This window comes from Podarcis pityusensis (genome assembly GCF_964106645.2).
Source record: "Podarcis pityusensis genome assembly, chromosome: 1".
Classification (NCBI taxonomy): Eukaryota; Metazoa; Chordata; class Lepidosauria; order Squamata; family Lacertidae; genus Podarcis; species Podarcis pityusensis.
The window spans coordinates 31,378,244-31,401,690 of NC_138028.1; the positions used below are offsets into that span (position 1 = coordinate 31,378,244).

Genomic DNA, 23,447 nt, shown 5'->3' on the forward strand with positions numbered 1-23,447 from the left:
GGTAGACCAGTCAAGTCCTCTTCTTGCTTGCTACTCAAACATGGCAGCCCCTGTGTGGGGATTGCTTTCACCCTCACTGGGTAGCAAGCAAGGAGAGGGGAGATCTGGCTGAGCTTGGAGAGCAGAACTGCATCCAAATTCAGTCAAACTTTGGAAGGCATGGGAATCTGTCTGGGGAGATTACACATTACAGAAACATTAGCTGAAGTGTCTATTTCTCATGCATTTTGTTGCTTAAGATTAGAAAGCCACATTCACACTACTCACCCTCTCTGGTCTACTCTCCCTTCCAGGTGGCTTCAGTATATCATCCACATTTTTAGATTCTGGTTTCCTCTCTACACGAGGGGCAGGTGGTGGTTGTCGGGGTAATGATGGAGCAGAAATGGGCATTCTTTCTTCAGGGTAATTTCTGCGGTCACCTTAACACAAAGTTCACACAAGAGAGAAAAAGAAAATTAACTAAAATTATGCACTGAATTAAGAGACCATTAGTTCCTAAGAGACTTCAACTTCTGTTTCCAATATGCTTTGTGGGCAATTTACTCATTAGTCTGTACATTTCATTCATTTATTTTAAAGTGAAGTTTCTAAACTGGAACAAAAACAAAGAAAAACCCCAAAAGATGGCATAGTGCAATAAAAATGAATGAATAATATTTTCCCTTCAAGCTAGAGACTTTGATACTGACTTCTTCTGTGGTTTAGGAAAGTTAATGAACCTTAGTTTCAGGAGAAAAAAAATGTGCTACTTTGATTTTAGCCACAAGGACAAACAACAGAAATGATTATGAGAAAATTAATCTCTCAGAAATAGGATAAATTAAGGTGTGTTCTCTTATGTACTGAATAACAGATATATTGCTTGAATTGGAACATTTATCTAAGAACATGCAAGGGTCTAATTAGGAAAGCAAATAACAAAAAAAACACATTGCAAGGCATAAGAATTTTCTATTACCATGTGTAGCACAATTTCCAAATACAACTTTGCATAATCCTTTTTTTTTGGGGGGGGGGGAATAGATAAATAAAATCAAGAAATGCTTAATGTACAGCACCTGCTTTGAACATGTGATAACCACATTGGGTGATTCATGAATGAAGAAACCTAAGAGTCTGTCTGCATGAAAGTCTTACTACAGTGGTACCTCGGGTTAAGTACTTAATTCGTTCCGGAGGTCCATTCTTAACCTGAAACTGTTCTTAACCTGAAGCACCACTTTAACTAATGGGGCCTCCCGCTGCTGCCGTGCCACCGGAGCACGATTTCTGTTCTCATCCTGAAGCAAAGTTCTTAACCTGAAGCACTATTTCTGGGTTAGCGGAGTCTGTAACCTGAAGCGTATGTAACCTGAGGTACCACTGTATAAGAATGAGATACAGTGGTGCCCCGCAAGACGAATGCCTCGCAAGACGGAAAACTCGCTAGACGAAAGAGTTTTCCGTTTTGGAGGTGCCTCGCAAAACGAATCTGCTATGGGCTTGCTTCGCAAGACGAAAATGTCTTGCGAGTTCCTGGGTTTTTTTTTCCCTTTTCCCCCTCTTTTTCTAAGTCGCTAAGCCGCTTATCTGCTTATCCGATAAGCTGATAAGCTGCTAAAAGCCGCTAAAAGCCGCTAAAAGCCGCTAATAGCGCTAATCCGCTAATCCCGTCAATGGGCTTGCTTCGCAAGACGAAAAAACCGCTAGACGAAGAGACTCCCAGAACGGATTCTTTTCGTCTTGCGAGGCACCACTGTAGATTATTCATATCCTTGTATATAGGACAACGGCTGCAATTCTACATGCACTTAGAAAGAAGTAAGTCACAATGAACTCAGTGGGACTTACTTTTTAGTAAACATGCATAGGATTGCACTGTACATAATTATAATGGACTGTATCTAATGCTGGGTGAAAAGAGTTCTACTTGTGTAACAGGACTTCACCTTCCTCTCCTTTCATTGTGCACCCCCAAAATCTTCTCCAGAGGGTCCTCCAATCCCTATAGCAGAATTTGAGGATGCATGGGAAGTCTGCAGGGGAGAAGAGGTGAGGGAAGTTCTGTTGCACAAGAGGAAGTTTACTGCATGAACAAAGCAGTGTATTGGATGCAGCCCAGTATCTATTCAGTACATGCAAAGGCTTCGAATACTGAAAATATTGAGTCTCAAACTTCATAGTTATTGCTTAAGGCAGGGAAGGGGAACCTGTGGCCTTCTGATGTTGTTGGACTCAAACTCCTATGATTCCACATTAGCCTGGCCAATAGTCAGAAGTTGGGTCTTACTGATATTAATAATCAGACAGACCGAACAGAGTTCTTTATTTATATGGATGTATCTATACTGCCCTTCAATCAAATTCCTGGGGTGCTTCACATAAAAAAGTTCCATTACATTGTAATGCAAATATGATCCTTAAAACCCCTCTCTCTGAAGCAAGGAGGGTCAAATGCAACTTCAATCACTGATAATACTTTTATCCTTAATTATAAGGAACAAGTAAGCGAGTTCATATTCCCAAATTCATTCTGAGACCTCAATATTCTAATATTTCTTCAAGGTTGAAGATTTATACCTCCAAACATCGGAGGCCCATGATCATAAGGTGGACGATCAGGTTTTCTGTCATATGATTGTCTTTCAAATCCTCCCCGTCTTGAGTTTGAATGGTCTTTGTCACGATAGGACTGAGCTCTTGAAGGAGATGGCCTGCTAAATGAAGACAGCATATGGTAACACAAACTGCATGATTTATTTGAATATTACACATTTAACAAAAATGTACACGAGATTCTCTGATAAACCAATTTCTGGCCAATCCTATACTTTGCTGCCAGATGCAATGACTATCCTTTATTAAGCCCACCCCAAGTAATATATCTCTGTATGAAACAGTTACAATCTCAGCCGTACACCTTTCAACCAAGAGGGGAAGAACATTTTAAATGTCTGTCCTTCCACGGCATATGCTCACAAGGCTTCAGCTCACAAGCAGGACATGAGTACAACAGTGCTCACTTCACTTGTGATTCCCAGCAACTGGTATGCATACTCCCTCTGAGTGTGGAAGCAGAACATGATACTCACATGTACAAAAATCAAAAAGAGAAGTGACAGTTCAAAAACTCAGCACCGCAACCTGTATGAAGACACACTTCTGAATCCTACTTATTCCTCCTATGTTACATACCTGTCATCTCGTTGATAGCGTTCTTTGTCAAATCTTTCCCGTTCATGTTCTCCAGAAATACGGTCCCTGTATGGCTCTCTCTCTCGCCTGAAGTCTCTGTGATCAATATTGACATTATTTTGCCGCTCAAAATAAGCATCTCTTTCCTTGAGATATCGTTCCCGTTGGCCTGGGTGTTCTGGAAAATGAAGTCAAAATAATTTTAAGAGTTATTCTACAGGATCGCAGAATGGGGTAGAAGCATCAAGTAGCAGATTTCTTGGGTTGAACTATTTGACTACAGCAAGGGATTGCAAGTTTGAATGCTCCTTCATTTTAAACACGCCATTCAAGACAAAACACAAACAACATGGAGAAGGCAATTCTAAATCTCTCTTCCCCAACGTGCTAGTTTTCTACGTACAGGGAGCTTTTTATATGAGGGGGCATTCCACCCTACCTTCAGTCTGGTACAGTCTTGAATTCTGCCACCTCAGTCTACATCAGCCGTCCTCAACCTGGTGCCCCAATAACCATGGCCAATAGGAATTATAGATGAAAACATCTGGAGTGCATCAGGTTGGGAATGGGGATGGCTGTTGTTCTCCATAATATCTAGAACAACTCTTTGAGTATTTACAAGAATTCAAGACCTGGTGAAAGCCATATTACTTTAAAAAGGAGGTGGAACGTGTGTATGTTTTAACAATGAACCTACCAAATATCAAACTGATGCCTGCCTTCTACTTAAAAGAGACATCTCAGAGACACCAAAGTACACCCACCTTTTGAAAAGGGCTGCCTCTCATGAGGAGCTTCTGGACGCAGAGTTATACGTTCCCCATAAGGAATTTGTCCACCTTTACTGGTTATATCTGTCAAATACAAATTAGCAATAATAAAATTAAGAGATTGCCCCAGATACCATCTTCGAATAAATGCATTCAGACCATCACCAGCAGCTTGAACATCTTGGAGGCTGGGGAAGAAGATTTACCATCCGTGCCCTCCCCAGCATTTCCCTTTGGCTTTTGTCAATCTATGCAGGAAGAATGATGATGGTAGTCAGCTGCAAGCCATCTAGCCTGGTGAGGAGACTCCTCCCACTCTGAACTGCATTTATTAAGCCCTTGAAGTGCAGTAAGACTAGATCCAAGAACTGGAACTTTATTGTCCGTTAACTTTTTTTTGTTTTGTTCTGTAATGTATTTATGTCCAGCTTAATTCTTTTGCAATACTGAATTTATTCTGTTTGCTGAATTGTTGGTTTTTGTCCTATTTGAATGTACCAATATGTTTTGAATACTGCTTCTCTCCATCTTGCCCCATTAATGTTTTGTAGTCTGAAAATAAGTGGATGCCTCTTATAATTTGGTTGGGTGGGCACAACTTGGTGTAGAAAGGCAACTAAAAATAAATTAAGCCAAACTAAATCAGCCAACCAATAAGTGTCATTTCTTCAACAAAGACATTAGCTCGAGGGACAATAACAGGAAACAGCTGCCTTTTTTGTTTTAAAGAAGAGCTGTATAAATTGCTTAGTCATCAAACAGCATTTACCACAATGTGGTACTGTGCATTACTTACAAAGCTTTAATTAAATTAAAAACAGGCATTCCCCAGCTAAAGCTCTCACGAGAAAAACACCACAGGGAGAAAAACTAGCAATGCTGTAATTTATTGATGGCTAATTGTTTTGTTTCCAAAAAACAAAATAACAGATGCCAATAAGGAACCTTAAGTAGAAACGCACAAAAAAATCACAAAACTGGTTTTGCTTAGTGGGTCCCCCACCTAATCAAATCTTGTCTGCAAGGAGGAACTGGGGTGTTTTGATATAGCAGCAACCTGACACAACAGTATACGTTTCAACATAACATAACAAAAGCATTAAAAAAGCAGAACTGCCTTCCTCAATCATTCCAATGTCAAACCAGTCCAGTATTCTGTTTCCAAACTGTTCATATTTTTATAAACCTCCACCATGTTATCTTTTCTCTAAACATTTTAGCCTGAAATGTTTTAGCTATTCCTTACACGGAAGGTGCTATTAGGTTTTGTGAACCATTCAGACATACAATCAGTTTATGAATACCTAGGTAACAACCAATGTTACCAATATCTTCTCCTTTACATCATATTCTTGCAGTAAAATGGCAAGTTCAGACTGAACAATGGCAGTTATAGAGGCTGCAAATTGGCAGTTTATTATTTATCTGCATAAGGCCCAAAGTATTATTTGCTATTTCTATTGATTAGCCATCTCATAACACAAATACTCTGGATCATATTCTGTATAGGAATGACTAAAACAAGAGCCCTTTCTCATTCTAGTTCATAGACAGGCTAGACGATTTAAGGATCAGGGAATCAGACATAACATCAAATTTCTCTACTAACTTATCAATGTAAAGATGCCCTAAAGGGTCCATTTTTAATGCACAGAATGTAGACCAGCACACTCCTCTGATGAGAATTGTATTGGCTATTTTTTTTAATGCTACAGGCATAATCATTCTGTTAATTAGCATTATTAAGATAAACAGTATTCACCTTGCCCATGGCCGTGTCCATGCCCGTAGTCAACAGTCTGATGAATAATTGGTGGCTTGGAAAGTTGTGCTATACCCGACCCAAAGGAAGTTGCGACTGTCGATGAAGGTAATGAGAGATCTGATGCGGGTAAGTCATTCTCGGATTTTAACCCTTTATCTTCACTGCTATCCCAAAGTCCCTGGAAAGAATCCTCATCCCAACGTTCTTGGCTCAGGGCAGGTGATGATTTGACCATAGCAGCTGGACCTTGAGAGGCTGCTGCTGTTGAAATGGGAATTGGAGTACTTGGCTGTGTTGGTGGACCAGGCATTTTTACCGATGGGAGGGGGCCCTTTGTCGCTGGGACAGATGGCTTTGCAAGTGCAGCGCCTGGCTTGGCTGTTGGGGCAGCTTTCCGAAACATGACGGGTGGCTTTACTATTACAGCTGGCGTAGGCTTCATAGATTGCTCCTCTATTGGTATCTCAGCGTGCATTTCAGAAGAGGCCTAAATAAAAGGATATTTTAAAATAAAAGGTACATGAAATTAATAGCAATTTTAAAAATGTTGTCAGATACTGTCATAGCAAATGTGTACTTTGATACTTAAAACAGGCCTTTTGGGGTACAACATCGATAAAAGAGTACAAAGAAAAGGCTAATCCTTTTTTTTAAGATGGTTACATGGCATTTACAATACTGAAACTTATCTTAAGGAATTTGTATACAACTTGTGTCTGTTGCTGCCTTAGCAATCTCAGTTGCCCAATGCGCCTTCTCATCTAAAGTTCTTTTGTGGCCAGGTCAAGTTTTGTAAATCACCCAAATGTGGAGCAGCCATAGTAGTCAAAACAAAATATGACAAAACACAGCTACAGATAAAGTTGTGGCTACCTGGTGGTGATATGTGATAAATTTTATAAAAGTGTTGTTTTGCTTGCCATGAAGCAGTGGTAAGTCATTACTTCCTCCACATGGTTGCGTCTTTGAGATTTCTCTAAGCAGAGAAATTTACAAATGTTTGATCCAGCTCTCAGTTAATACGGAGTGCTTTTTCTCAGCTACATCTGACAGGCACCCAGTAACGTCCGTCCATGTTTTGATAATCTCAGGGATCAGCTGCTCTAGCATGCTCTATGTGGGGCCACCCATTAATGCAGTGGAAAACTTGCCACCAGTAGAAACGAAGTCGCCCAGCTGAATTCAAAATGATGGTGATTTCCTAAAGTCCTATATAGTCCAAATCCAGTACATCTTTGGGAGACCCTGCTCCTAGACTCTCCCTTCTCTCCTGAAATTTGCAGGAAAGGTGCACTGGAATCACAGTGAGAGTTACGAGGATGAAGATCTGATTTCTTCATAATGATGCCCCATTCTCAAGAAAGACCTGCTGCAGAACCACTGCTGCCTCCGACCAGGGATACAGAGCATAGCCATAATGACTGGTAACTAGTCCGGAGGGGTGGGGAAGCAAGCTCAAGCATAAGTTCTTAAAAGTTTCCATTTAAAAACCATTTTTAAAAAGACATATACAAAAAAAAAAGTGCATCACACTAAAATCACACTCGCACAATATTTTCCATAGCAAGACTTAATTTACCTGAAAGTTATCTTTCCTAGCTCTAGGAATTTCCTGTGGTGGCAGTTCAGGAACAAATTCATTCATCTTCTTCATATGTTCTTTCTGTTCTCTGCAGTCAAAAAATCATATTATTGATCTTAAATCTTCTTTTAAAAACCACAAAAAGTATATGCATTTGTCTTAAACAAGATTTTAAGAACCACCACGTTTACTTATGTTCATCTGTGGCACCAAGACTGTGGAACGCCCTCTCTAAGGAGGCCTGCCAGGCTGAGAAGCTAGTGAATTTTAAGCAACAAACTAAAAATTGGCTACTTTGTAAAACATTTAGACTAGTATTTCCAAAACTTTACACCCCAATCCACCTAGAGCACTTGAAAATTGCTGAGCATCTTGCTGGACCACTTAATTATTGTTCTGCCTATTATCACAATTGTAATACACTGTGAAAGATAATGTATGCTTCTAAATTGGGTTCTTATTGTTTCTTTTGTTTCTTATATAATATTTTATTGTACTACAACTTGAATTTTATGGAACTGATCTGCCCTTAAATATTTTTCATCTCATTTTGATTGGCAGTTTGCAATTTTAGGATTTTCGCAGGTTTTTTCTGCTTCAGTTGATTCTTTTTAGCACATTTTGATTTGTTACTCTATTGTTTTAATATAGTACCGTTAGCCACTTTAGGCTGTCATTTGGCAAGCAGGAACAAATGTTTCCAACAAAATGTGCCACTTTTCTCAGTGCCAAAAATGAACATTTGATCCTTCACAGAGAGCATTTAGCTCCCAAGGTACATTTCTTTTTCACACCAGCTCAAATCTCATTGCAATTTCTGAGGATATCATTTTGGTCTTAAGAGAGAGAATTCAAACCTTTGTGATCAGAATTCTCACATATTGCAAAAGAACGTCTGCAGACCACTTTCCTAGTTCAATAAATGGCGAAACACACCACTGTTGACAACAGGAACTAGCAACAGAGATTTTTCTACATATGTTTCCCAGCCCTGCCCAGAGATGCCAGGGATTGAACCCGGGATCTCTGCATGCTCTAGCACTTGTTCCTGTCTCAGAGTTATAAATGTCACATCATATGCACTGCTTGAAAATCTAGATTTGATGTATCCATGGAGTGCAGTGTAATATGACTGCTTGGCAACTTTACACAAGAGTAACTTAAAACCAAGCACAACAAAATGTGAAGTGCCCTCCTTTAAGGCAATATTAGTGTGAGTGGACTTTGTACCGCTTCATGTGAACTGATAGACAATGCTGGACCTTTTGTTTTCATTGGCTCCCTTTTCTGAATTTCTTAAAAATACTGCAGATCTGCATGAACAAGGTTCTCCTGCCTGAATATTTACTACGCAGTTTTAAGGATAAGCGTGATCACCGCCAGCTATGTTATTTGACTTTTTTCTAGCATAGGTATGCTATGTGCAGAACTGTTCTTGATTCTATGGGAGGTTCTTCAACATTAAAAAAACACCTATTTTAACTTCATTAGTTTAAGACTGATAAAAAGTGCTGTTTAAAGCATACTTATCTCAATGACCCTTGACTTATTAAACTTGCATACCCTTCCATCATCTAAGCTGATCAAAATGTTCACAGCTATTTACCACCTAATTATATGTATTTTTGCAATTTGCAAGAGGGAATGCAAGGCAGAGGGGAGATGAAAAAGCAGGTTTTTCCAAAGCTAAATAAACAAGAACAACAGCCAACTCACCGTAGCATTTTTAGCTCTTGGGCAGCCTTCAGGATTATTTCATGTTGCCTTTGACTAAGGACCATTACACCTCCCAATGACGGCTCAGAGGCTAAATTTGGCTCGTCTCCCAGCAATTCAGATGAGCGTGGTGGCAGAGGTGGTGGATCCAGACGATCATCTAAACGTGGGAATCTGTCAATTTCATCTGAATACCACCTATCCGAAAATCTTTCCCTTTCCCAATCGCCCCTGTCGGGTGGGAAATCAGATGGTTCCCTCCATGTGTCATGTCTCTCTGGATACTCTCGAATTCTGAGCTCCCCCCGGTCTCTGGAATCTCTGTCGTAGAAATCCCTCTCTCTCTCCTCCAGCCATCGATCCTCCCGGTATCTGTCTAAAGGAGGAAGTGGAGGAAGGGGTGGCAAAGGTGGGAGAGGAGGTATGTCCAGATCACTAAGCGTATCTCTGTCGCCCAGTGGTCTAAGGTAATCTCTGTCCCAGTCTCTTTCTGAATCACGATCATACATATCCAAGGGTCTTCGGACCCTGTCCAGATCTCTGTCTAGCTCTCTCTCTCTCCCCAATGGCCTTTCCCAGTCATCCCAATATGGCTCTCGTCTATCAAGATCAGCAGATATTGGAGGTAAAGGAGGTAGAGGGGGAAGAGGTGAAAGAGGTGGCAATGGATGACGGTGTGCTGACAAGTCATCTCTCTCATACGGATCAAGAGGATCATCATGGTATCGCTGGTCGCGCTCAACCCAGTATCTGTCTCTTTCCCAATCCTCCAGTCGTCTGCGCTCTAGAGGAGGAATATCTTGGTATTCAAATGAGCGTTCCTCTTCCATGCCTGCCTCTCCGTAAGACCATGGAGGCCTGGGTGGTTCTTCACGAAATGGAGGCAAATTATCCATACCACCTCCAAGGCCTGTGTCACGTCTGTGCATATCCCTCTCCCGGCTACTAGGTCGCCGTCCTGGTCCCCTTTCACGGTTACTAGCCAGCCGGTCCAGTCCCCTTTCCTGACTACTGGGTTGCCTGCCTAAGCCCTTTTCCCGGCAATCTGCATGGCCTCTCTCTCTGCTGCCCATCTGGGGAGCTGGTTCCCTGTCTCTAGCTGGTAACCCTCTGTCTTGGCTTCTCGATTGCCTTTCCAATGCCCCTTCCTGGTTGCTCGACTGTCCACCCACCCCAGATTCCCAACCGCCTGACTGGCCCTCTGGCATCCTGTTGTGGGTTCCTGGCCCACTGTTTACATCTCTGCCACCTATATCTCTGGTCAGACCTCTACCTCTGTTTGGTACTCCCCTTCCTCTAGCATCATCAAATCGGCCTCGGCCCCTTCCTCTAGTGTCTTCCATTCTACCCTGGCCCCTGCCCCTGCCTGCTGGCCCTTTGGCCTGGTTATCTCCCAGCTTGATTTGTCCCCTCTCCCGGCTTTCCAGTTTAGTTGGCTCCTTGCTCTGATTATTTTCAGAAGAAGTCAGTTTGTTTTCTGCAGAATTCAACTCTTTATTTCCCATTGGCGCTGGTAGTAACATTTTCTTCCCCCCTGGAACAGTGGAACCTGGTGTCTGATGGAGAACACCCGAAGTAAGAGGTTTTTTTGATTCTTCTGTTTGCAGTTCAGTCTCTGCAGAGCTTGGTTTCTTTGTTTCTGACATTGTTTCTCTGCCCTCTTTTCTGGATGAATTTTGCTGTGCTTTAGACATGACTGTACCTGGCTGAACAGAACCAGTAACCTTTGTATCTGGTCTAGGTTTAGATTTATTTGCCACTGTCTGATTATTGCTCATATCAGTAAAAGATTCCTTATGTTCTGTCTGATGGTTCTGTTGTCCCAAAGGAGGCCTAGGTCCCCGCCACTGTGGTCCACTTGCTTGGGAAGCCTGCATTTGTGAAGTGCTTGAGGGAGTATAAAATGCTGCTGCTGGGCCCCGGGGGATTGTCCCCTGTTTGCCTGAAGATCCATCGACAAGCTGCTTTTGAAATCTTGGCCTTGGACCATCGAAACGTTGCCCTTGAAAATGAGGTCCTTGCTGTCTTGCAGGTTCAAATTTATCGAAGTCTCTTCCTCGTGGTGCATCAAATCTGTGCATTTAGAAACGAGACATTTTATTCAAGTAATAGATTTTGTGAGACTTTTTTATATAAAACAACTCCATAAATCCTCTTGGAAACAGCTGCCAAATTAAAATCTCATTAAGTAATAACGATACACAAAATTCACCAAAATATTAGGTTTGCTGCATGCGAATGGAGCATGACAGAAACAAGTATTGGATTCACCCATATCTATGCTCATCTTCTCCATCTCTTCCTCAGATAGAAAGGAATGTCTGACTCAAGGGTTAGACTTTGGTTCATGGGGTGAAAGATGTAGACACATGCAGTATTCTACTGAGTCAGGTGTCTTCATCCTTTGGGAAAAGCAGATAGAGTTTGAGGCACAGGTATGTGTGAGCCTGGGATTTACTTCCTGTCCTTTTAGGTATAAGAAGTAGTGTCTGACCAAGTTCTGGGCTCCAGAGAGCCTAGAAGTCTCACACTTCAGAAAACATAATTTTAAAGCATTTATTAAATTATAAACTGAAGATGACAACTGAGATTACACTAGTGTTACAAACAATAACAATTTGCAATACAATATCTTCCTCTTATCTCTGTTTTGTGTGTGCAAACAAGACACCTGCAGAACAATCACTTTTGCTGCTTACAGGTGGGCACTGAAGATGATTTTACTTAGGAAGACTTTTGCTTTGTTAGGTAGCTGCTAGTTGTTGGTTTTTTGTTTTTTTAAAAAACTATATATAAACTGTTGCTAATTTTGTGTAAAGTGGGATATTACTAAATAGAGCAGCAGGAACAAAAGCACAAACTCTGCTTTTGGTTTGTTTTTTTGTGAGACCAGAATTATACATTTGGCAGCAGACCTGAGTGCCCTGTGAACAGCAGCAGTTGAGTGACTGGGAGAGGGGGCTTAACTCTGGCCCCAATTCCCTTTTCACTGGCAACCTTCCTCATGCTTTTCCCCAAGATGCATTTGAGGCATCATGGAGGAAAGTAATTGCCATACTGGGATGTACATGGATTTACTTCTTCCTTCACCCTGCAGCCCACACCTGAGTACACTCTGCATGTAAGTTTTATTTTTAATTCTCCATTTCCCCTGAGTATATGGATGCCTCCATCTTGTTTGTGAGTGAAGCTGTTTTGACTACAAAGCTTCCGGCACTTAACCTCATTAGCATTATGAGGACTGGTACTACAGGCTCCCACAGATTTGGTTCAAGCATTGCCCCTCACCAAGAGAATTATCAAGTAAAGAACAGACAATTCTACTGGTTTCCAAGGACACTCATGGTGGCTAAATTCCTAATGCTTCAATATTGGAAGGAGGAGTCCACCTGCCACCCCTGTGCACCATAATCATGGACAGAGGACATGACAACAGGCAGCATATGAGAAGGTGACCTTCTGTAAACATAAGGAAGATGGGGAAGCCTCCTACTAAAGGTCTATTTACTTGAATATCTGGTCACCGGGTTTGTTCTGGACCACCAGCTGCTCCCCCTTTCCCTTTGGAACATTCAATTAAAAAGCTACTAACAACACACAAAATGAAGGGGGAAAAAAAAGACCTGGCTTTGGGTATTTCAAGAAATACTCTGGAAGAACGTATGAGGTTAAAATATGGTAAAGCATAAGATTAAAATAGGCCAGGGATACCATTGGGCGGGCAACAACCACTAAATGAGCACAGTCACATGAAATACCATGTCCTACTGGCAAAGCACACAGGATTACATAACAATATTTAAGAGTGTTTCTACTGTACTATCATCCAAAACAGCATTGCCATACAAAAATGAGGCAGAAAGAAAACCTACCTTGACACCCTTGGACCTTCATGGTGCTGTCCCCTGGCAGAATCAGGAAACCCGGCTGACCTCCCTGGTCTGCTCTGATAGGTAGTAGTGGTGCTGGTGGTGGATGCAGATGAGGACACTGTAGAGTGAGGTTTTACTTCAGCAGAAGTTAGTTCTGATGAAACAGAACTAAATGGCATTGCCTGTTTGCCCAGAGGCGCATAAGAACTGCCTTGGTCTGAAGTGCTAGCAGATGATGTCACATTTGAGTGGTAATTCTGGGTGGCAGATGTATCAGTAGTTTTAAAAGAAAAGGAAGCAGGGGTGGGAAGAAGAGGTGGCCTGGTTGCATCCATTGTAGCGTGGGTCATGGCAGGAGAAACCGTAGCCTTAAATGAAAAGGAAGAAGCAGAAGGGGTGGGAAGCAGGCCTGGCCTGACAATATCCATGGCCGGGGTGATGACGGGTGTATCATTACCTTTAAACGGAAAAGCAGGGGTAGGAAGCAGAGGTGGCCGGGTTGCCTCCATGTTCTGGGAAGTGGCAGGAGACTCAGTTACTTTAAATGAAAAAGAAGCAGCGGTAGGGGTAGGAAGCAGACCTTGCTTGGCCATCTCCGTAGTCTGGGGAGTGGGAAGTGACTCTTTAAATGAGTAAGAGGCAGGAGAAGGAAATGGAGGTGGCCTGGTTGTCTCTGAGGCCTGTGAGGTGGTAGAAGACTCAGTTACTTTAAATGAAAAAGAAGCTGCGGAAGGAGTAGGAAGTAGACCTGGCCTGGGCATTTCTGTACTTTGGGTAGTGGGAAGTGACTCAGTAACTTTAAAAGAACCAGGAGTAGGGTACAAATTTGGCCTCGCTGTTTCAGTGCTCTGGGTGCTCTGAGGACCAGATTCTTTTGAAATAGGCATATCAGACTTTTGTGGGCCAGAAGAGAATCCAGTGGAAGGTGGAGGCAGTGCAGCTGAGGGCAAAGGAGGCTGCCCAACGGACATACCACTTTGTACTGTTTGAGAATATGCAGAAAAGGCAGGCGGCAAAGTTACACTCCCAGGATACTGACTGGTCATGTTCCGAAGAGACTTCACTTTCTCCTGAAGGTGGGTGTAAGTGACTTTCATCTGTCCCTGCCACATTTTCCACTGTTTCTCACACTCATGAAGTTGGTCTTTGTGAGGGTAGGCCTGGATTTGATCCTGCCACTGCTGAAATTCACGTTCCCACTCCTTGTAAAGTGGCTGGAACTGTTTGTTCTGTGTTTCATAATGCTGTAGCTGCGTATCCACTGACATTGTCTGCCAGAAAGAAAAAGTAGTAAGGAACACCCTTTAAGTTAGTTCAATGTACTCACAATGCTTTAGACACAAACATATCTTAATTGTCGCATAGCAAAGCACAGGTCTGTACACTGAACACTGTTCATGCTTTCCAACAGCTTCCATGAAATTGTTGTGCTTTAAAGGTGAAGTCATAGATTTGGGCCTTTGAACTTTATTTTTCTTTAATATCACAGATTCACCCCCTACCAAACTAAAATGATTCTACACTCTGACTCTAAATATATTGCATGATTAAACCTACTGAAAAAATGGAAATTCTTTCTACATAGTCTATTTAGATTAGTGAACATATTTTTTAGTTTTCTTCTCACAAGGAAGATGCTTCAATATACAGTATTACTTTTCTTCTTCTCGGTTCAATTTCTTGCCTACTCTTCATTGATTCACTATTACAGGGCAGGTTACAGCATAAAAAAAGACTGAAATGTTAGCTTCTTGTCTGCTTTTTCAGAAGTTAACATGTAGTCAATGAGCAAAGGTCCACATCAGAGTTGGGGAACTTTCTTCTCTGATGGTTCAGATCTGTATCTGCCTCACGGGTCAAAATTTGGCAGTTTGCCCATCAGTCATAATGATGTCAAGGTGATGATGCTCTTTGAAGGCGCACCCCCAGAGCAGCTTCAAAGACGCTTGCTCCAGCATCACAAATGAGTTTGCATTGAAACCCCTGCTTAAATGGGGATCCCTCCCTCCACTTCAGCAGGGGCTTCAGTGCAAGTCCTAGAGCAAGGCACAATCTAACCACTCACTGGTAGATCAGGATCGGCTGATGGGTGATTGAAGCAAGCCTTGCTCAAAGCAAAAGAATAATCGGGAGCTCACTTTACTCTCCCAGTTGTTCATTTGGAGCCACCTTGGTAACTGCTCCACACCTGAGGTGACATACAATGTGGTGGGACGGAAGGCTGCGCTTTACCAAGAACAGCTTGCTGGGCCAAACTGGGAGCTCTAACAGGCCAAAGCTGACCTGTGGACCACCATGAAGAGTCATGAAACTCTGTTAGCACCATTAAATTGTATTAAGTATCTCACTCAAGTGGGAAAAATATGGATCAAATCATATTACTTTAATGACTCACTGGCAAGTGCGACAACTGTATGATCTGTTGGTAGCGCTGTAGAATTTGTTGCAACTGTGCATGCTGCTGCATTATTCTCTGATACTGGAAACCCACTCGCTGCTGTGGATGCTGTTGCCATTGTGTGGCTGCCGCCTGTAGCTGCTGTAATCTCAAACTTTCCTCAGGATCCTCTGGTGGTTCAATGCTCAACTGGAGGAATAAGCAAATATCAAATAACAGAAAACTTGTTCAGTCATACAGCACATCAGTTATACAGCTCTAATCATTGTCAGTACTGGGGAAAGTAGTTGTACATGCCCGAAAGCAAGCAAATACAGAAGGTTTTGTCCCATCCTCCCCTTCTTCAACAAGTTAAATAGTCCAGGCACAGCATAATGTAAGTGCATGCCTATGGTAGAAAGTATATCTGACCACAAGCCAGAGCAGGATTACCGTATTTTTCGCACCATAGGGCGCACCGGACCATAGGGCGCACCCAGTTTTTAGGGGGGGAAATCAAGAAAAAAAATCTCCCCCCCCCAGCCCCAAAGAGCAGCGTACAGGCTGCGCACAACCTTTCCCTGCCGGAGGGGTTGCGCGCGGCTATGGCACAAGCCAAGGCAGCAAGCAGGATGGATCCCGCTCGCTGTTTTGGCTTCCTCTTTAGCCCCGCGCAACCTCTCCTTGCTGGGAGATGCTGCGCAGGGCTAAAGAAGCCATAGCCCCGTGCAGCCTCTCCCTGCTGGAGGGGTTGCGCGCAGCTATGGAGCAAGCCAAGGCAGCGAGCGGGATGGATCCCGCTCGCTGTTTTGGCTTCCCCTTTAGCCCCGTTCAGCCTCTCCTTGCCGGGAGACGCTGCGCAGGGCTTCTCCTGGCTTTCCTGGGAGGTGGTTGGATTTCCTCACCTCTCCCAAAAGCCCGCAGAAGCCGCGCAACCCCTTTAAAGAGATCACGGCTTCTCCTGGCTTTCCTGGGAGGTGGGGGGATTCCCTTACCTCTCGCAAAAGCCCGCAGAAGCCGCGCAACTTCTTTAAAGAGATCGCGGCTTCTCCAGGCTTCTCTGGGAAGTGGGGGAATTCCCCCATCTCTCGCAAAACCGGCAGAAGCCGCGCGCACTTTAAAAGGGCTGCATGGCTTCTCCTGGCTTTCCTGGGAGGTGGGGGGGATTCCCTCACCTCTCCCAAAAGCCCGCAGAAGCCGCGCAACCCGTTTAAAAAGATCACGGCTTCTCCTGGCTTTCCTGGGAGGTGGGGGGATTCCCTCACCTCTCGCAAAAGCCCGCAGAAGCCGCGCAACCCCTTTAAAGAGATCACGGCTTCTCCTGGCTTTTCTGGCTAGTGGGGGAATTCCCCCATCTCTCGCAAAACCGGCAGAAGCCGCGCGCACTTTAAAGGGGCTGCACGGCTTCTCCTGGCTTTCCTGGGAGGTGGGGGGGATTCCCTCACCTCTCCCAAAAGCCCGCAGAAGCCGCGCAACCCGTTTAAAGAGATCACGGCTTCTCCTGGCTTTCCTGGGAGGTGGGGGGGATTCCCTCACCTCTCCCAAAAGCCCGCAGAAGCCGCGCAACCCCTTTAAAGAGATCGCGGCTTCTCCTGGCTTTTCTGGGAGGTGGGAGAAGGGACTGATGCGGCCAGTCAGTCCCTTCTCCCTCCTGTGGAAAAGCCCGCAAGAGCGCACGGAGCTTGTGTGCGGCTCTTGGGGGCTTTTCCCGCCTGCCTCCCCCCCTGCATTCGCTCCATAGGACGCACAGACATTTTCCCTTGCTTTTTAGGAGGGAAAAAGTGCGTCCTATGGTGCGAAAAATATGGTATCCCAGTTCCTCCTTTTCAAATACAGATTTTTATTTTTATTTTTAGTGAGAATCTCCTACCAAAAAACAAAACAAAAAACAAACAAAACAAAACAAAACAAAGAAACACACAACACTACTTCCCAAGAGCACTACTTTTGGTTGCCAGAACACATAAAAACTATACAGGTATTTTACAACTATCAGAATTTATTGCACTATCATATCTCTAGATATGCTAGTGAAATAAATTCTGATAGTTGCCCTATTCCATGATCTGTTGTGTAAGATACTGGATGATATACAACTAAGGACTCAGCTATACACTTACAAATACAATGTTTTAAGTGTGTTTCAAGTGCAATATACAATGTGACACTATATGGTGATGGTGAGCCTTATGGAAAATTCAATGTATTTTTTTAAAACACTTTTTTTAAAAAAAGCATTTTCAGAACAGTTTTTATATGTGTATAGATTCTACCTAAGTCATATTCAGAGTAGACCCACTGAAATACCGTATTTTTCGCCCTATAGGACGCACCAGCCCATAGGACGCACCTAGTTTTTTGGGGGGGAAATCAAGGGAAAATTCCCCCCCCCCCGGTTTGCGCAGCCATCCCCAAGCTAGAAGAGGGAGACGGAGCGCTCCGTCTCCCTCTTCTGCCTTCAGGGACAGCCTCTCTAGCCTCCGTGGGGCAGCGGCTTGCCCTGCTGTCCCCGGAGCTTGTTGGGCTGGCGATAGGGAGAAGCAAGCTTGCCTCTCCCCACCTCCAGCCTCCAGACCAGGTCGGGGAATAGCGGGATGGCGGCGCTCCGCCTCCCCGCTCTCCCCTGAGCTTGTGGAGCTGGCGATGGGGAGAAGCAAGCTCCCCACCCCCAGCCGCCAAACTGTCGGAAATCAAGCCTTTATCGGGAGAAACTGGCAACTCTCCCAGGCACCCGGCTTGGTCTCCTGTTGACCTCCCTGGCTGCATTCCCCAGCAGGATCCAGGCTAGCTCAGGATAGGCGATTCTCCCCAAACGTAGGAAGAACACCCCCCTCCCTCCTGCTCCCCCGGCAGGGAAAAGGAGATAGACAGAAACGTATTTACATGCTTTTATTTCTGTCTTTGCAGCATTACAGAAAACATGACTGTTCTCTCCAAACTCCAGCAGTCGAGTGACAAAAACTTCCTGTACTTCCTGTACAAGAGCAAGAGGAAGAGCTCAAATTACACTCTGAGCTAATTCCGGTGCATTGCCCTGTGAGTTGACTGTCCCTCTGTTTCCCACGGAACAGTCCCAACATTCCATCATGTGATGTTTTCAAGCTAGCAGTTTGCAGCTGCATTGCTTCTATATCATAACACAAACTAGGTCGGGGGAATAGCAGGGTGGCGGCGCTCCGCCTCCCCGCTGTCCCCCAAGCTTCTGGGGCTGGCGATGGGGAGAAGCAAGCTTGCTTCTCCCCACCTCCAAACCAGGTCGGGGAATAGCGGGGTGGCGGTGCTCTGCCTCCCCGCTCTCCCCCGAACTTGTGGGGCTGGCGATGGGGAGAAGCAAGCTTGCTTCTCCCCACCCCCAGCCTCCAAACTAGGTCGGGGGAATAGCGGGGTGGCGGCGCTCCGCCTCCCCGCTGTCCCCCGAGCTTGTGGGGCCAGCCTCCAAACCAGGTCGGGGAATAGCAGGATGGCGGCGCTTCGCCTCCCCGCTGTCCCCCGAGCTTGTGGGGCTGCCCGATATCTGCACCAATCGGGATGCAGGCTGCTATCCGCAAGCCTGGAGAGCCCGCGGGGCTCCCCAGGCTTGCAGATAGCTTCCTGAAGCCTGGAGAGCACCGACCCCTCTCGCTCTCCAGGCTTCAGCGAAAGCCTGCATTCGCCCCATAGGACGCACACACATTTCCCCTTCATTTTTGGAGGGGAAAAAGTGCATCCTATAGGGCGAAAAATACGGTAAGTAAATTAGTTACTTAAGTCTACTGATTGCAAACCATAAATCCTCACTCACAGGAGAGTGGCCTCCACAAGACACCAGGGCATCACATATAACCCAGAATAATTGTAATTAGATTACAATGGTAAATAGCTGAAACATAACTCTGTCCAATAAGTCTATGCATAGCATATTAACAAAACTTTAATTGTTTAGCTTAAATAAGGACTTATTGCCAGATACAAACTTAGGTAAGTACAAGCTGTTGGTAATCTGAGATATTAAGACACATCCACAATGCTTTTATATTTGTTGGAAGCCACCCAAAGTGGCTGGGGGTAACCTAGTCAGAAGGGTGGGTTACACATAAAAAAAATAAAAATATTATTATTATCTAGGTTGTGCTCACAGTAAAAGTTACTACACAGAAGTAGAGCCAGTAAGGTCCAGATCTTTTACTGTTGCAGACTGAGCAAACAGAAAAATAACTTCCAGTTTGCAGGCTTTTCATATACAGATACAGAGTGTCCCTGTTGCTCTAATTCCAAGGCTTCAACTGCAATAGTAACATCAACACAAAACTAGCTAGCATACGTTAATCACATCAATATAGCTAGAGTTCCAAGGCCATTACCACAGCAACTGGCTCATTTGACCTTACACCTCACACATCAGGTGATTTATGCCCATGATGGAAATTCCTTCCTTCCTATGCCCAGCTACTCCAACACAAACCTATACCAGTTAGCATAAGAATTTCATGCACTGCAAGGACTCACTTAACTCAGACATCCTCAGTTAAACTAATAGGTGGTAGGCAAATTCTGATTCCAAGGAAGATGGCAAAAATCCTGACTGAATAATCTTAACACCGTATGGACACCAACAGTTGGCTCCAAACTAAGGTTGTAATCCTATACACATTTGCCTAGAAATAAGACCCATTGAAAACTAGCTAATAAGTAGATCTGTTTAGCTTTATGCTGTTAAGTTTGTTGAACTTTAGTTGAAGTACAGTCCCATTGATTTTCGTGTAATCAAAGTATTGTCTAAGTACAGCTAAATTAGTCTGGACCCCTGACTATTAAGTCAAGTCACAGACGACTCTGGGGTTGTGGCGCTCATCTCGCTTTACAGGCCAAAGAAGTTGGCGTTTGTCCGCAGACAGTTTTTCTGGGTCATGGGGCCAGCATGACTAAGCCGCTTCTGGTGCAATGAAACACGGAAACCAGAGCAGCGGAAACGCAGTTTGCCTTCCCGCTGTAGTGGTACCTATTTATCTACTTGAACTTTTTGGCATGCTTTCGAACTGCTAGGTTGACAGGAGCTGGGACTGAGCAACGGGAGCTCACCCCGTCGCGGGGATTTGAACCGCTGACCTTCTGATCGGCAAGCCCAAGAGGCTCAGTGGTTTAGACCACAGCGCCACCCGCATCCTGCCTTGTGGCTATAAAATGAGATAAAAGTGTTCCAAAAAAAGAACAAACAGATGCTGGACCAAGACTTTAGGATTACTGGGTATATTTAATTCTTCCAGAGTAGTCAAATTATCACTTTAGAACCATACTACTTTTAATGATGGCTGATGAACTAATTAATTGGTGATGTGCCCAGGAATTTATTTGCCTGACACTTGCCCTTGTAAGTAGTACATCATTTTAAGTCTTAGCAATTAAATCCAATCACCAGAAATAACAACTCACTCTTGTCAGAAACTGTAGGAGAAATCCTACATACACTGAATGCTTCAAACCAAGAGAAGACATGTATTGTATCTTCGTATTATTTTATGGTATTTTATGCTTTATTGTATTTGCACATTATGTTGTATACTTCCTTCCTATTTTAAAATAAAAATACAGAAATATAACTGGCCTATCACAACATATGAAATCCATAGAATGGTCAGAATAGAATGTAAAGGAGGTGTTGGTGCTTTGTGTGTCAGTGGGATACAGAATCCAAAATTGAGAAATAGAAAAACAAACTTATGGGTAGAGAACAGCACACCAAAAGAGTAAGTAAAATATAAGGAACACACTTAATATTAAACCATAGTTTAAAATGAACTATGGTTTAGCACAATGTGTATGCTGTTTAAAAGTCCACACCACAGCTCCCCAGCTCACAGCTTTATTGCACCAGGGAGGAAACAAACTAGAAGCTGGCTTTGCATTATGTATAAACCTACTCTTATGGTTTGTTTATCTCCAGACAAATTATGAGTGCTGGTTCACATGCCAGTCTCTGCTTTGTTTCCCCCTTGGCACACTGGTCAAAAGTGGGGGATCAGCATAGTGAGGACTTCTGAGCAGCATGCAACAGAATTTATTTTTAACATTACATCCAAACTGGGCTAATATCACTCCCCTATCCCAAACTTTGATGGTGATCTTTAAATGCAAAAGGTACTTAGGTAGGCAATTGAAACAGAAGATGAAATCATAGTGGGTTACTTCAACCACCCCTAAACTGGCTGGGTAACAGGTCATGGCAGAGTCAAAATTTCTAGATAGAAAGAGTTTGGATCCTAATTGCCTGGGACTGGCAGAAGATTGTAGAACTGCTTGAAACACTGATCAAATCTCTGTCAAACTCAACATTCAAAAGATCAGAAAACTGCCAACAAACTCAACACAGTCATACTTAATTTACAACAAAAAGATCTGCAAAAACAAAGAGGATTCCTATTAAACTGAAGAGAGAACAAACTCTGGCAAACTGAATGCAAATCAACAATAAAACAAGCAAAAATCAACAACCTGAGAGACACACTGAAGTTATTAAAATAAATATTAAACAAAACTAAGACTCACAACAGAATGTTACAATGTGGAGTGCTCAGTCTCTAAACTGTTCCCTCCTCCTTCAGGGACACTCCATTCTTCCCCTTTTCAGATATTTGTTTAAACCTAACAGATGCCCCTCAACATTCTCCAATCACTGAACATGCTCAGTCTTCACTGGGCTGTTTTTGGGAAAGTTCCCACCATCTATGCTCTTTTTCCTAAAGTTTTTTTCTACCTCTGTAATCTTTGGATACCTTTGAGCATGAAAATACCTCCATCTTAGTTTTCAGCTGTCCCATTTCGACTACAGTCCTCTTAGCACTCACCAACTGAGATTATGATATGATCAGAACACACTGTACAGAGAAAACCAACTAGTGGAGGTAGCAGAAACTTTTAAGATAAAGGTGTAAAAAGAATACTGAAGGACTATAGCAAAACTGCAAAAATTATTATTTCTATCAGTCAAAATTGTTGGTCAGTTAATTAAATATGTAATAGTATTAAAGTCAACCTTCTTATCTAAAATGCGCTTTGATATAAAGAGGGCACCCAGGTAGTTACAGACCTGCCAGCCCAATTTCAGTTCCATATAAAACATAAAAAGAAGAAGTCTTACTAAAAGAGGATAAGTATTGCTTCAACAAAGGGAAATATTAACTTTCTACATTTCTTTTGAAGATACATATTACATATGACCAAAAGGTTTTTGGCTAAGTCATTTGGTCAATGTATAAGTGGAGAGACTCTTACAGATTAGGATAAAAAATAAGGAAGACGAGGACGTAGTGATAAAATGGGCAGGAAAGGACATAGGAAGTTGCTTTATACCAAGGCAGAACACTGGTCTATCTACCTCAGTACTGTCTACACTGAATGACAGTAACCCCTCTAGACAGGAGTGTTTCTCAGTCCTATCTAAAGATTGAACATGCAACCACTTGCTAGCAAAACATGTGCTCTACTACGGAGTCACCATTTACACAACAGAGGGACAATGGATCCCACAGAGATCTTTATAGGGGCTTGCTGGGTTATATTATTAATAATTCATCTGCAATACGATTGAACAGTGTGGCAGTTACGTCTGTAGATGACACCTAATTAGTTAGGATGGTAAAATCCCAGGCAGTTGTGAAAAGCTTTAAAAAGAATTTATCCAAAATGGAAAATAAGGATTAAAATACAAGTACCTAAGATTCCATGTAAGCGAAATGGGATGCGTATGATTTCAAAAAACTCTAACCTTATATGCATACTAGTGGCACCCGATCTGGCTGCAACTACTCAGGAAATAGAGACAATCACTGGCTGAGATGACTTTATTAAAGGAGGAGACTAATTACTGGAGAACAAACTTATGAAAGTGAGGTATCTTGACATGTATCCATGATACAGAGTCAGTCAGTCTCTCTCTCTCTCTCTGTATGAGATGCTGCCAGGCAGGGTGGGGAGGAAATACAAGGTGCCTATCACCAGCATTGTCTGATCCACAGTGGATAAATAATACTAGACTTATCTCTGTGAATTATGGTTTGCTCCAGCATGGCAACCCTTATGGTCTTAAAGCTTGATCCTAATATGGAGATGTTATTGTTTTACAGTGTTGGAAATATGTAATGCAACGTCTTCCTGAATGCAAAGTCAAGACAGAAGCACAAATAATTATACCGTGTTATCGTTTGGTACCTTC

At 43.2% G+C, this 23,447-nt stretch overlaps 1 protein-coding gene and 1 long non-coding RNA gene across 5 annotated transcripts in view; one reads left to right on the plus strand and one right to left on the minus strand.

The window, feature by feature from the left end:
• The window catches only part of YLPM1 (YLP motif containing 1), a 51,130-nt gene that overhangs the window by 21,231 nt on the left and 6,452 nt on the right, over positions 1-23,447 (minus strand). For 3 of the 4 annotated variants that reach the window (XM_080977426.1, XM_080977429.1, XM_080977428.1), the window contains 9 exons: positions 15,278-15,469; positions 12,883-14,153; positions 9,011-11,083; positions 7,292-7,382; positions 5,710-6,199; positions 3,942-4,031; positions 3,178-3,355; positions 2,563-2,699; positions 268-422 (listed from right to left, as the gene is read on the minus strand). In XM_080977426.1, coding sequence (XP_080833552.1) covers positions 268-422; positions 2,563-2,699; positions 3,178-3,355; positions 3,942-4,031; positions 5,710-6,199; positions 7,292-7,382; positions 9,011-11,083; positions 12,883-14,153; positions 15,278-15,469 — 4,677 coding nt within the window. The remainder of the gene's footprint in view (positions 1-267; positions 423-2,562; positions 2,700-3,177; positions 3,356-3,941; positions 4,032-5,709; positions 6,200-7,291; positions 7,383-9,010; positions 11,084-12,882; positions 14,154-15,277; positions 15,470-23,447) is intronic. The other variant, XM_080977427.1, reaches the window with a different exon arrangement.
• Positions 16,330-17,069, plus strand: LOC308462637. Its single transcript, XR_013979241.1, has 3 exons — positions 16,330-16,415; positions 16,507-16,685; positions 16,868-17,069. It is a non-coding gene; the product is annotated as an uncharacterized lncRNA (long non-coding RNA).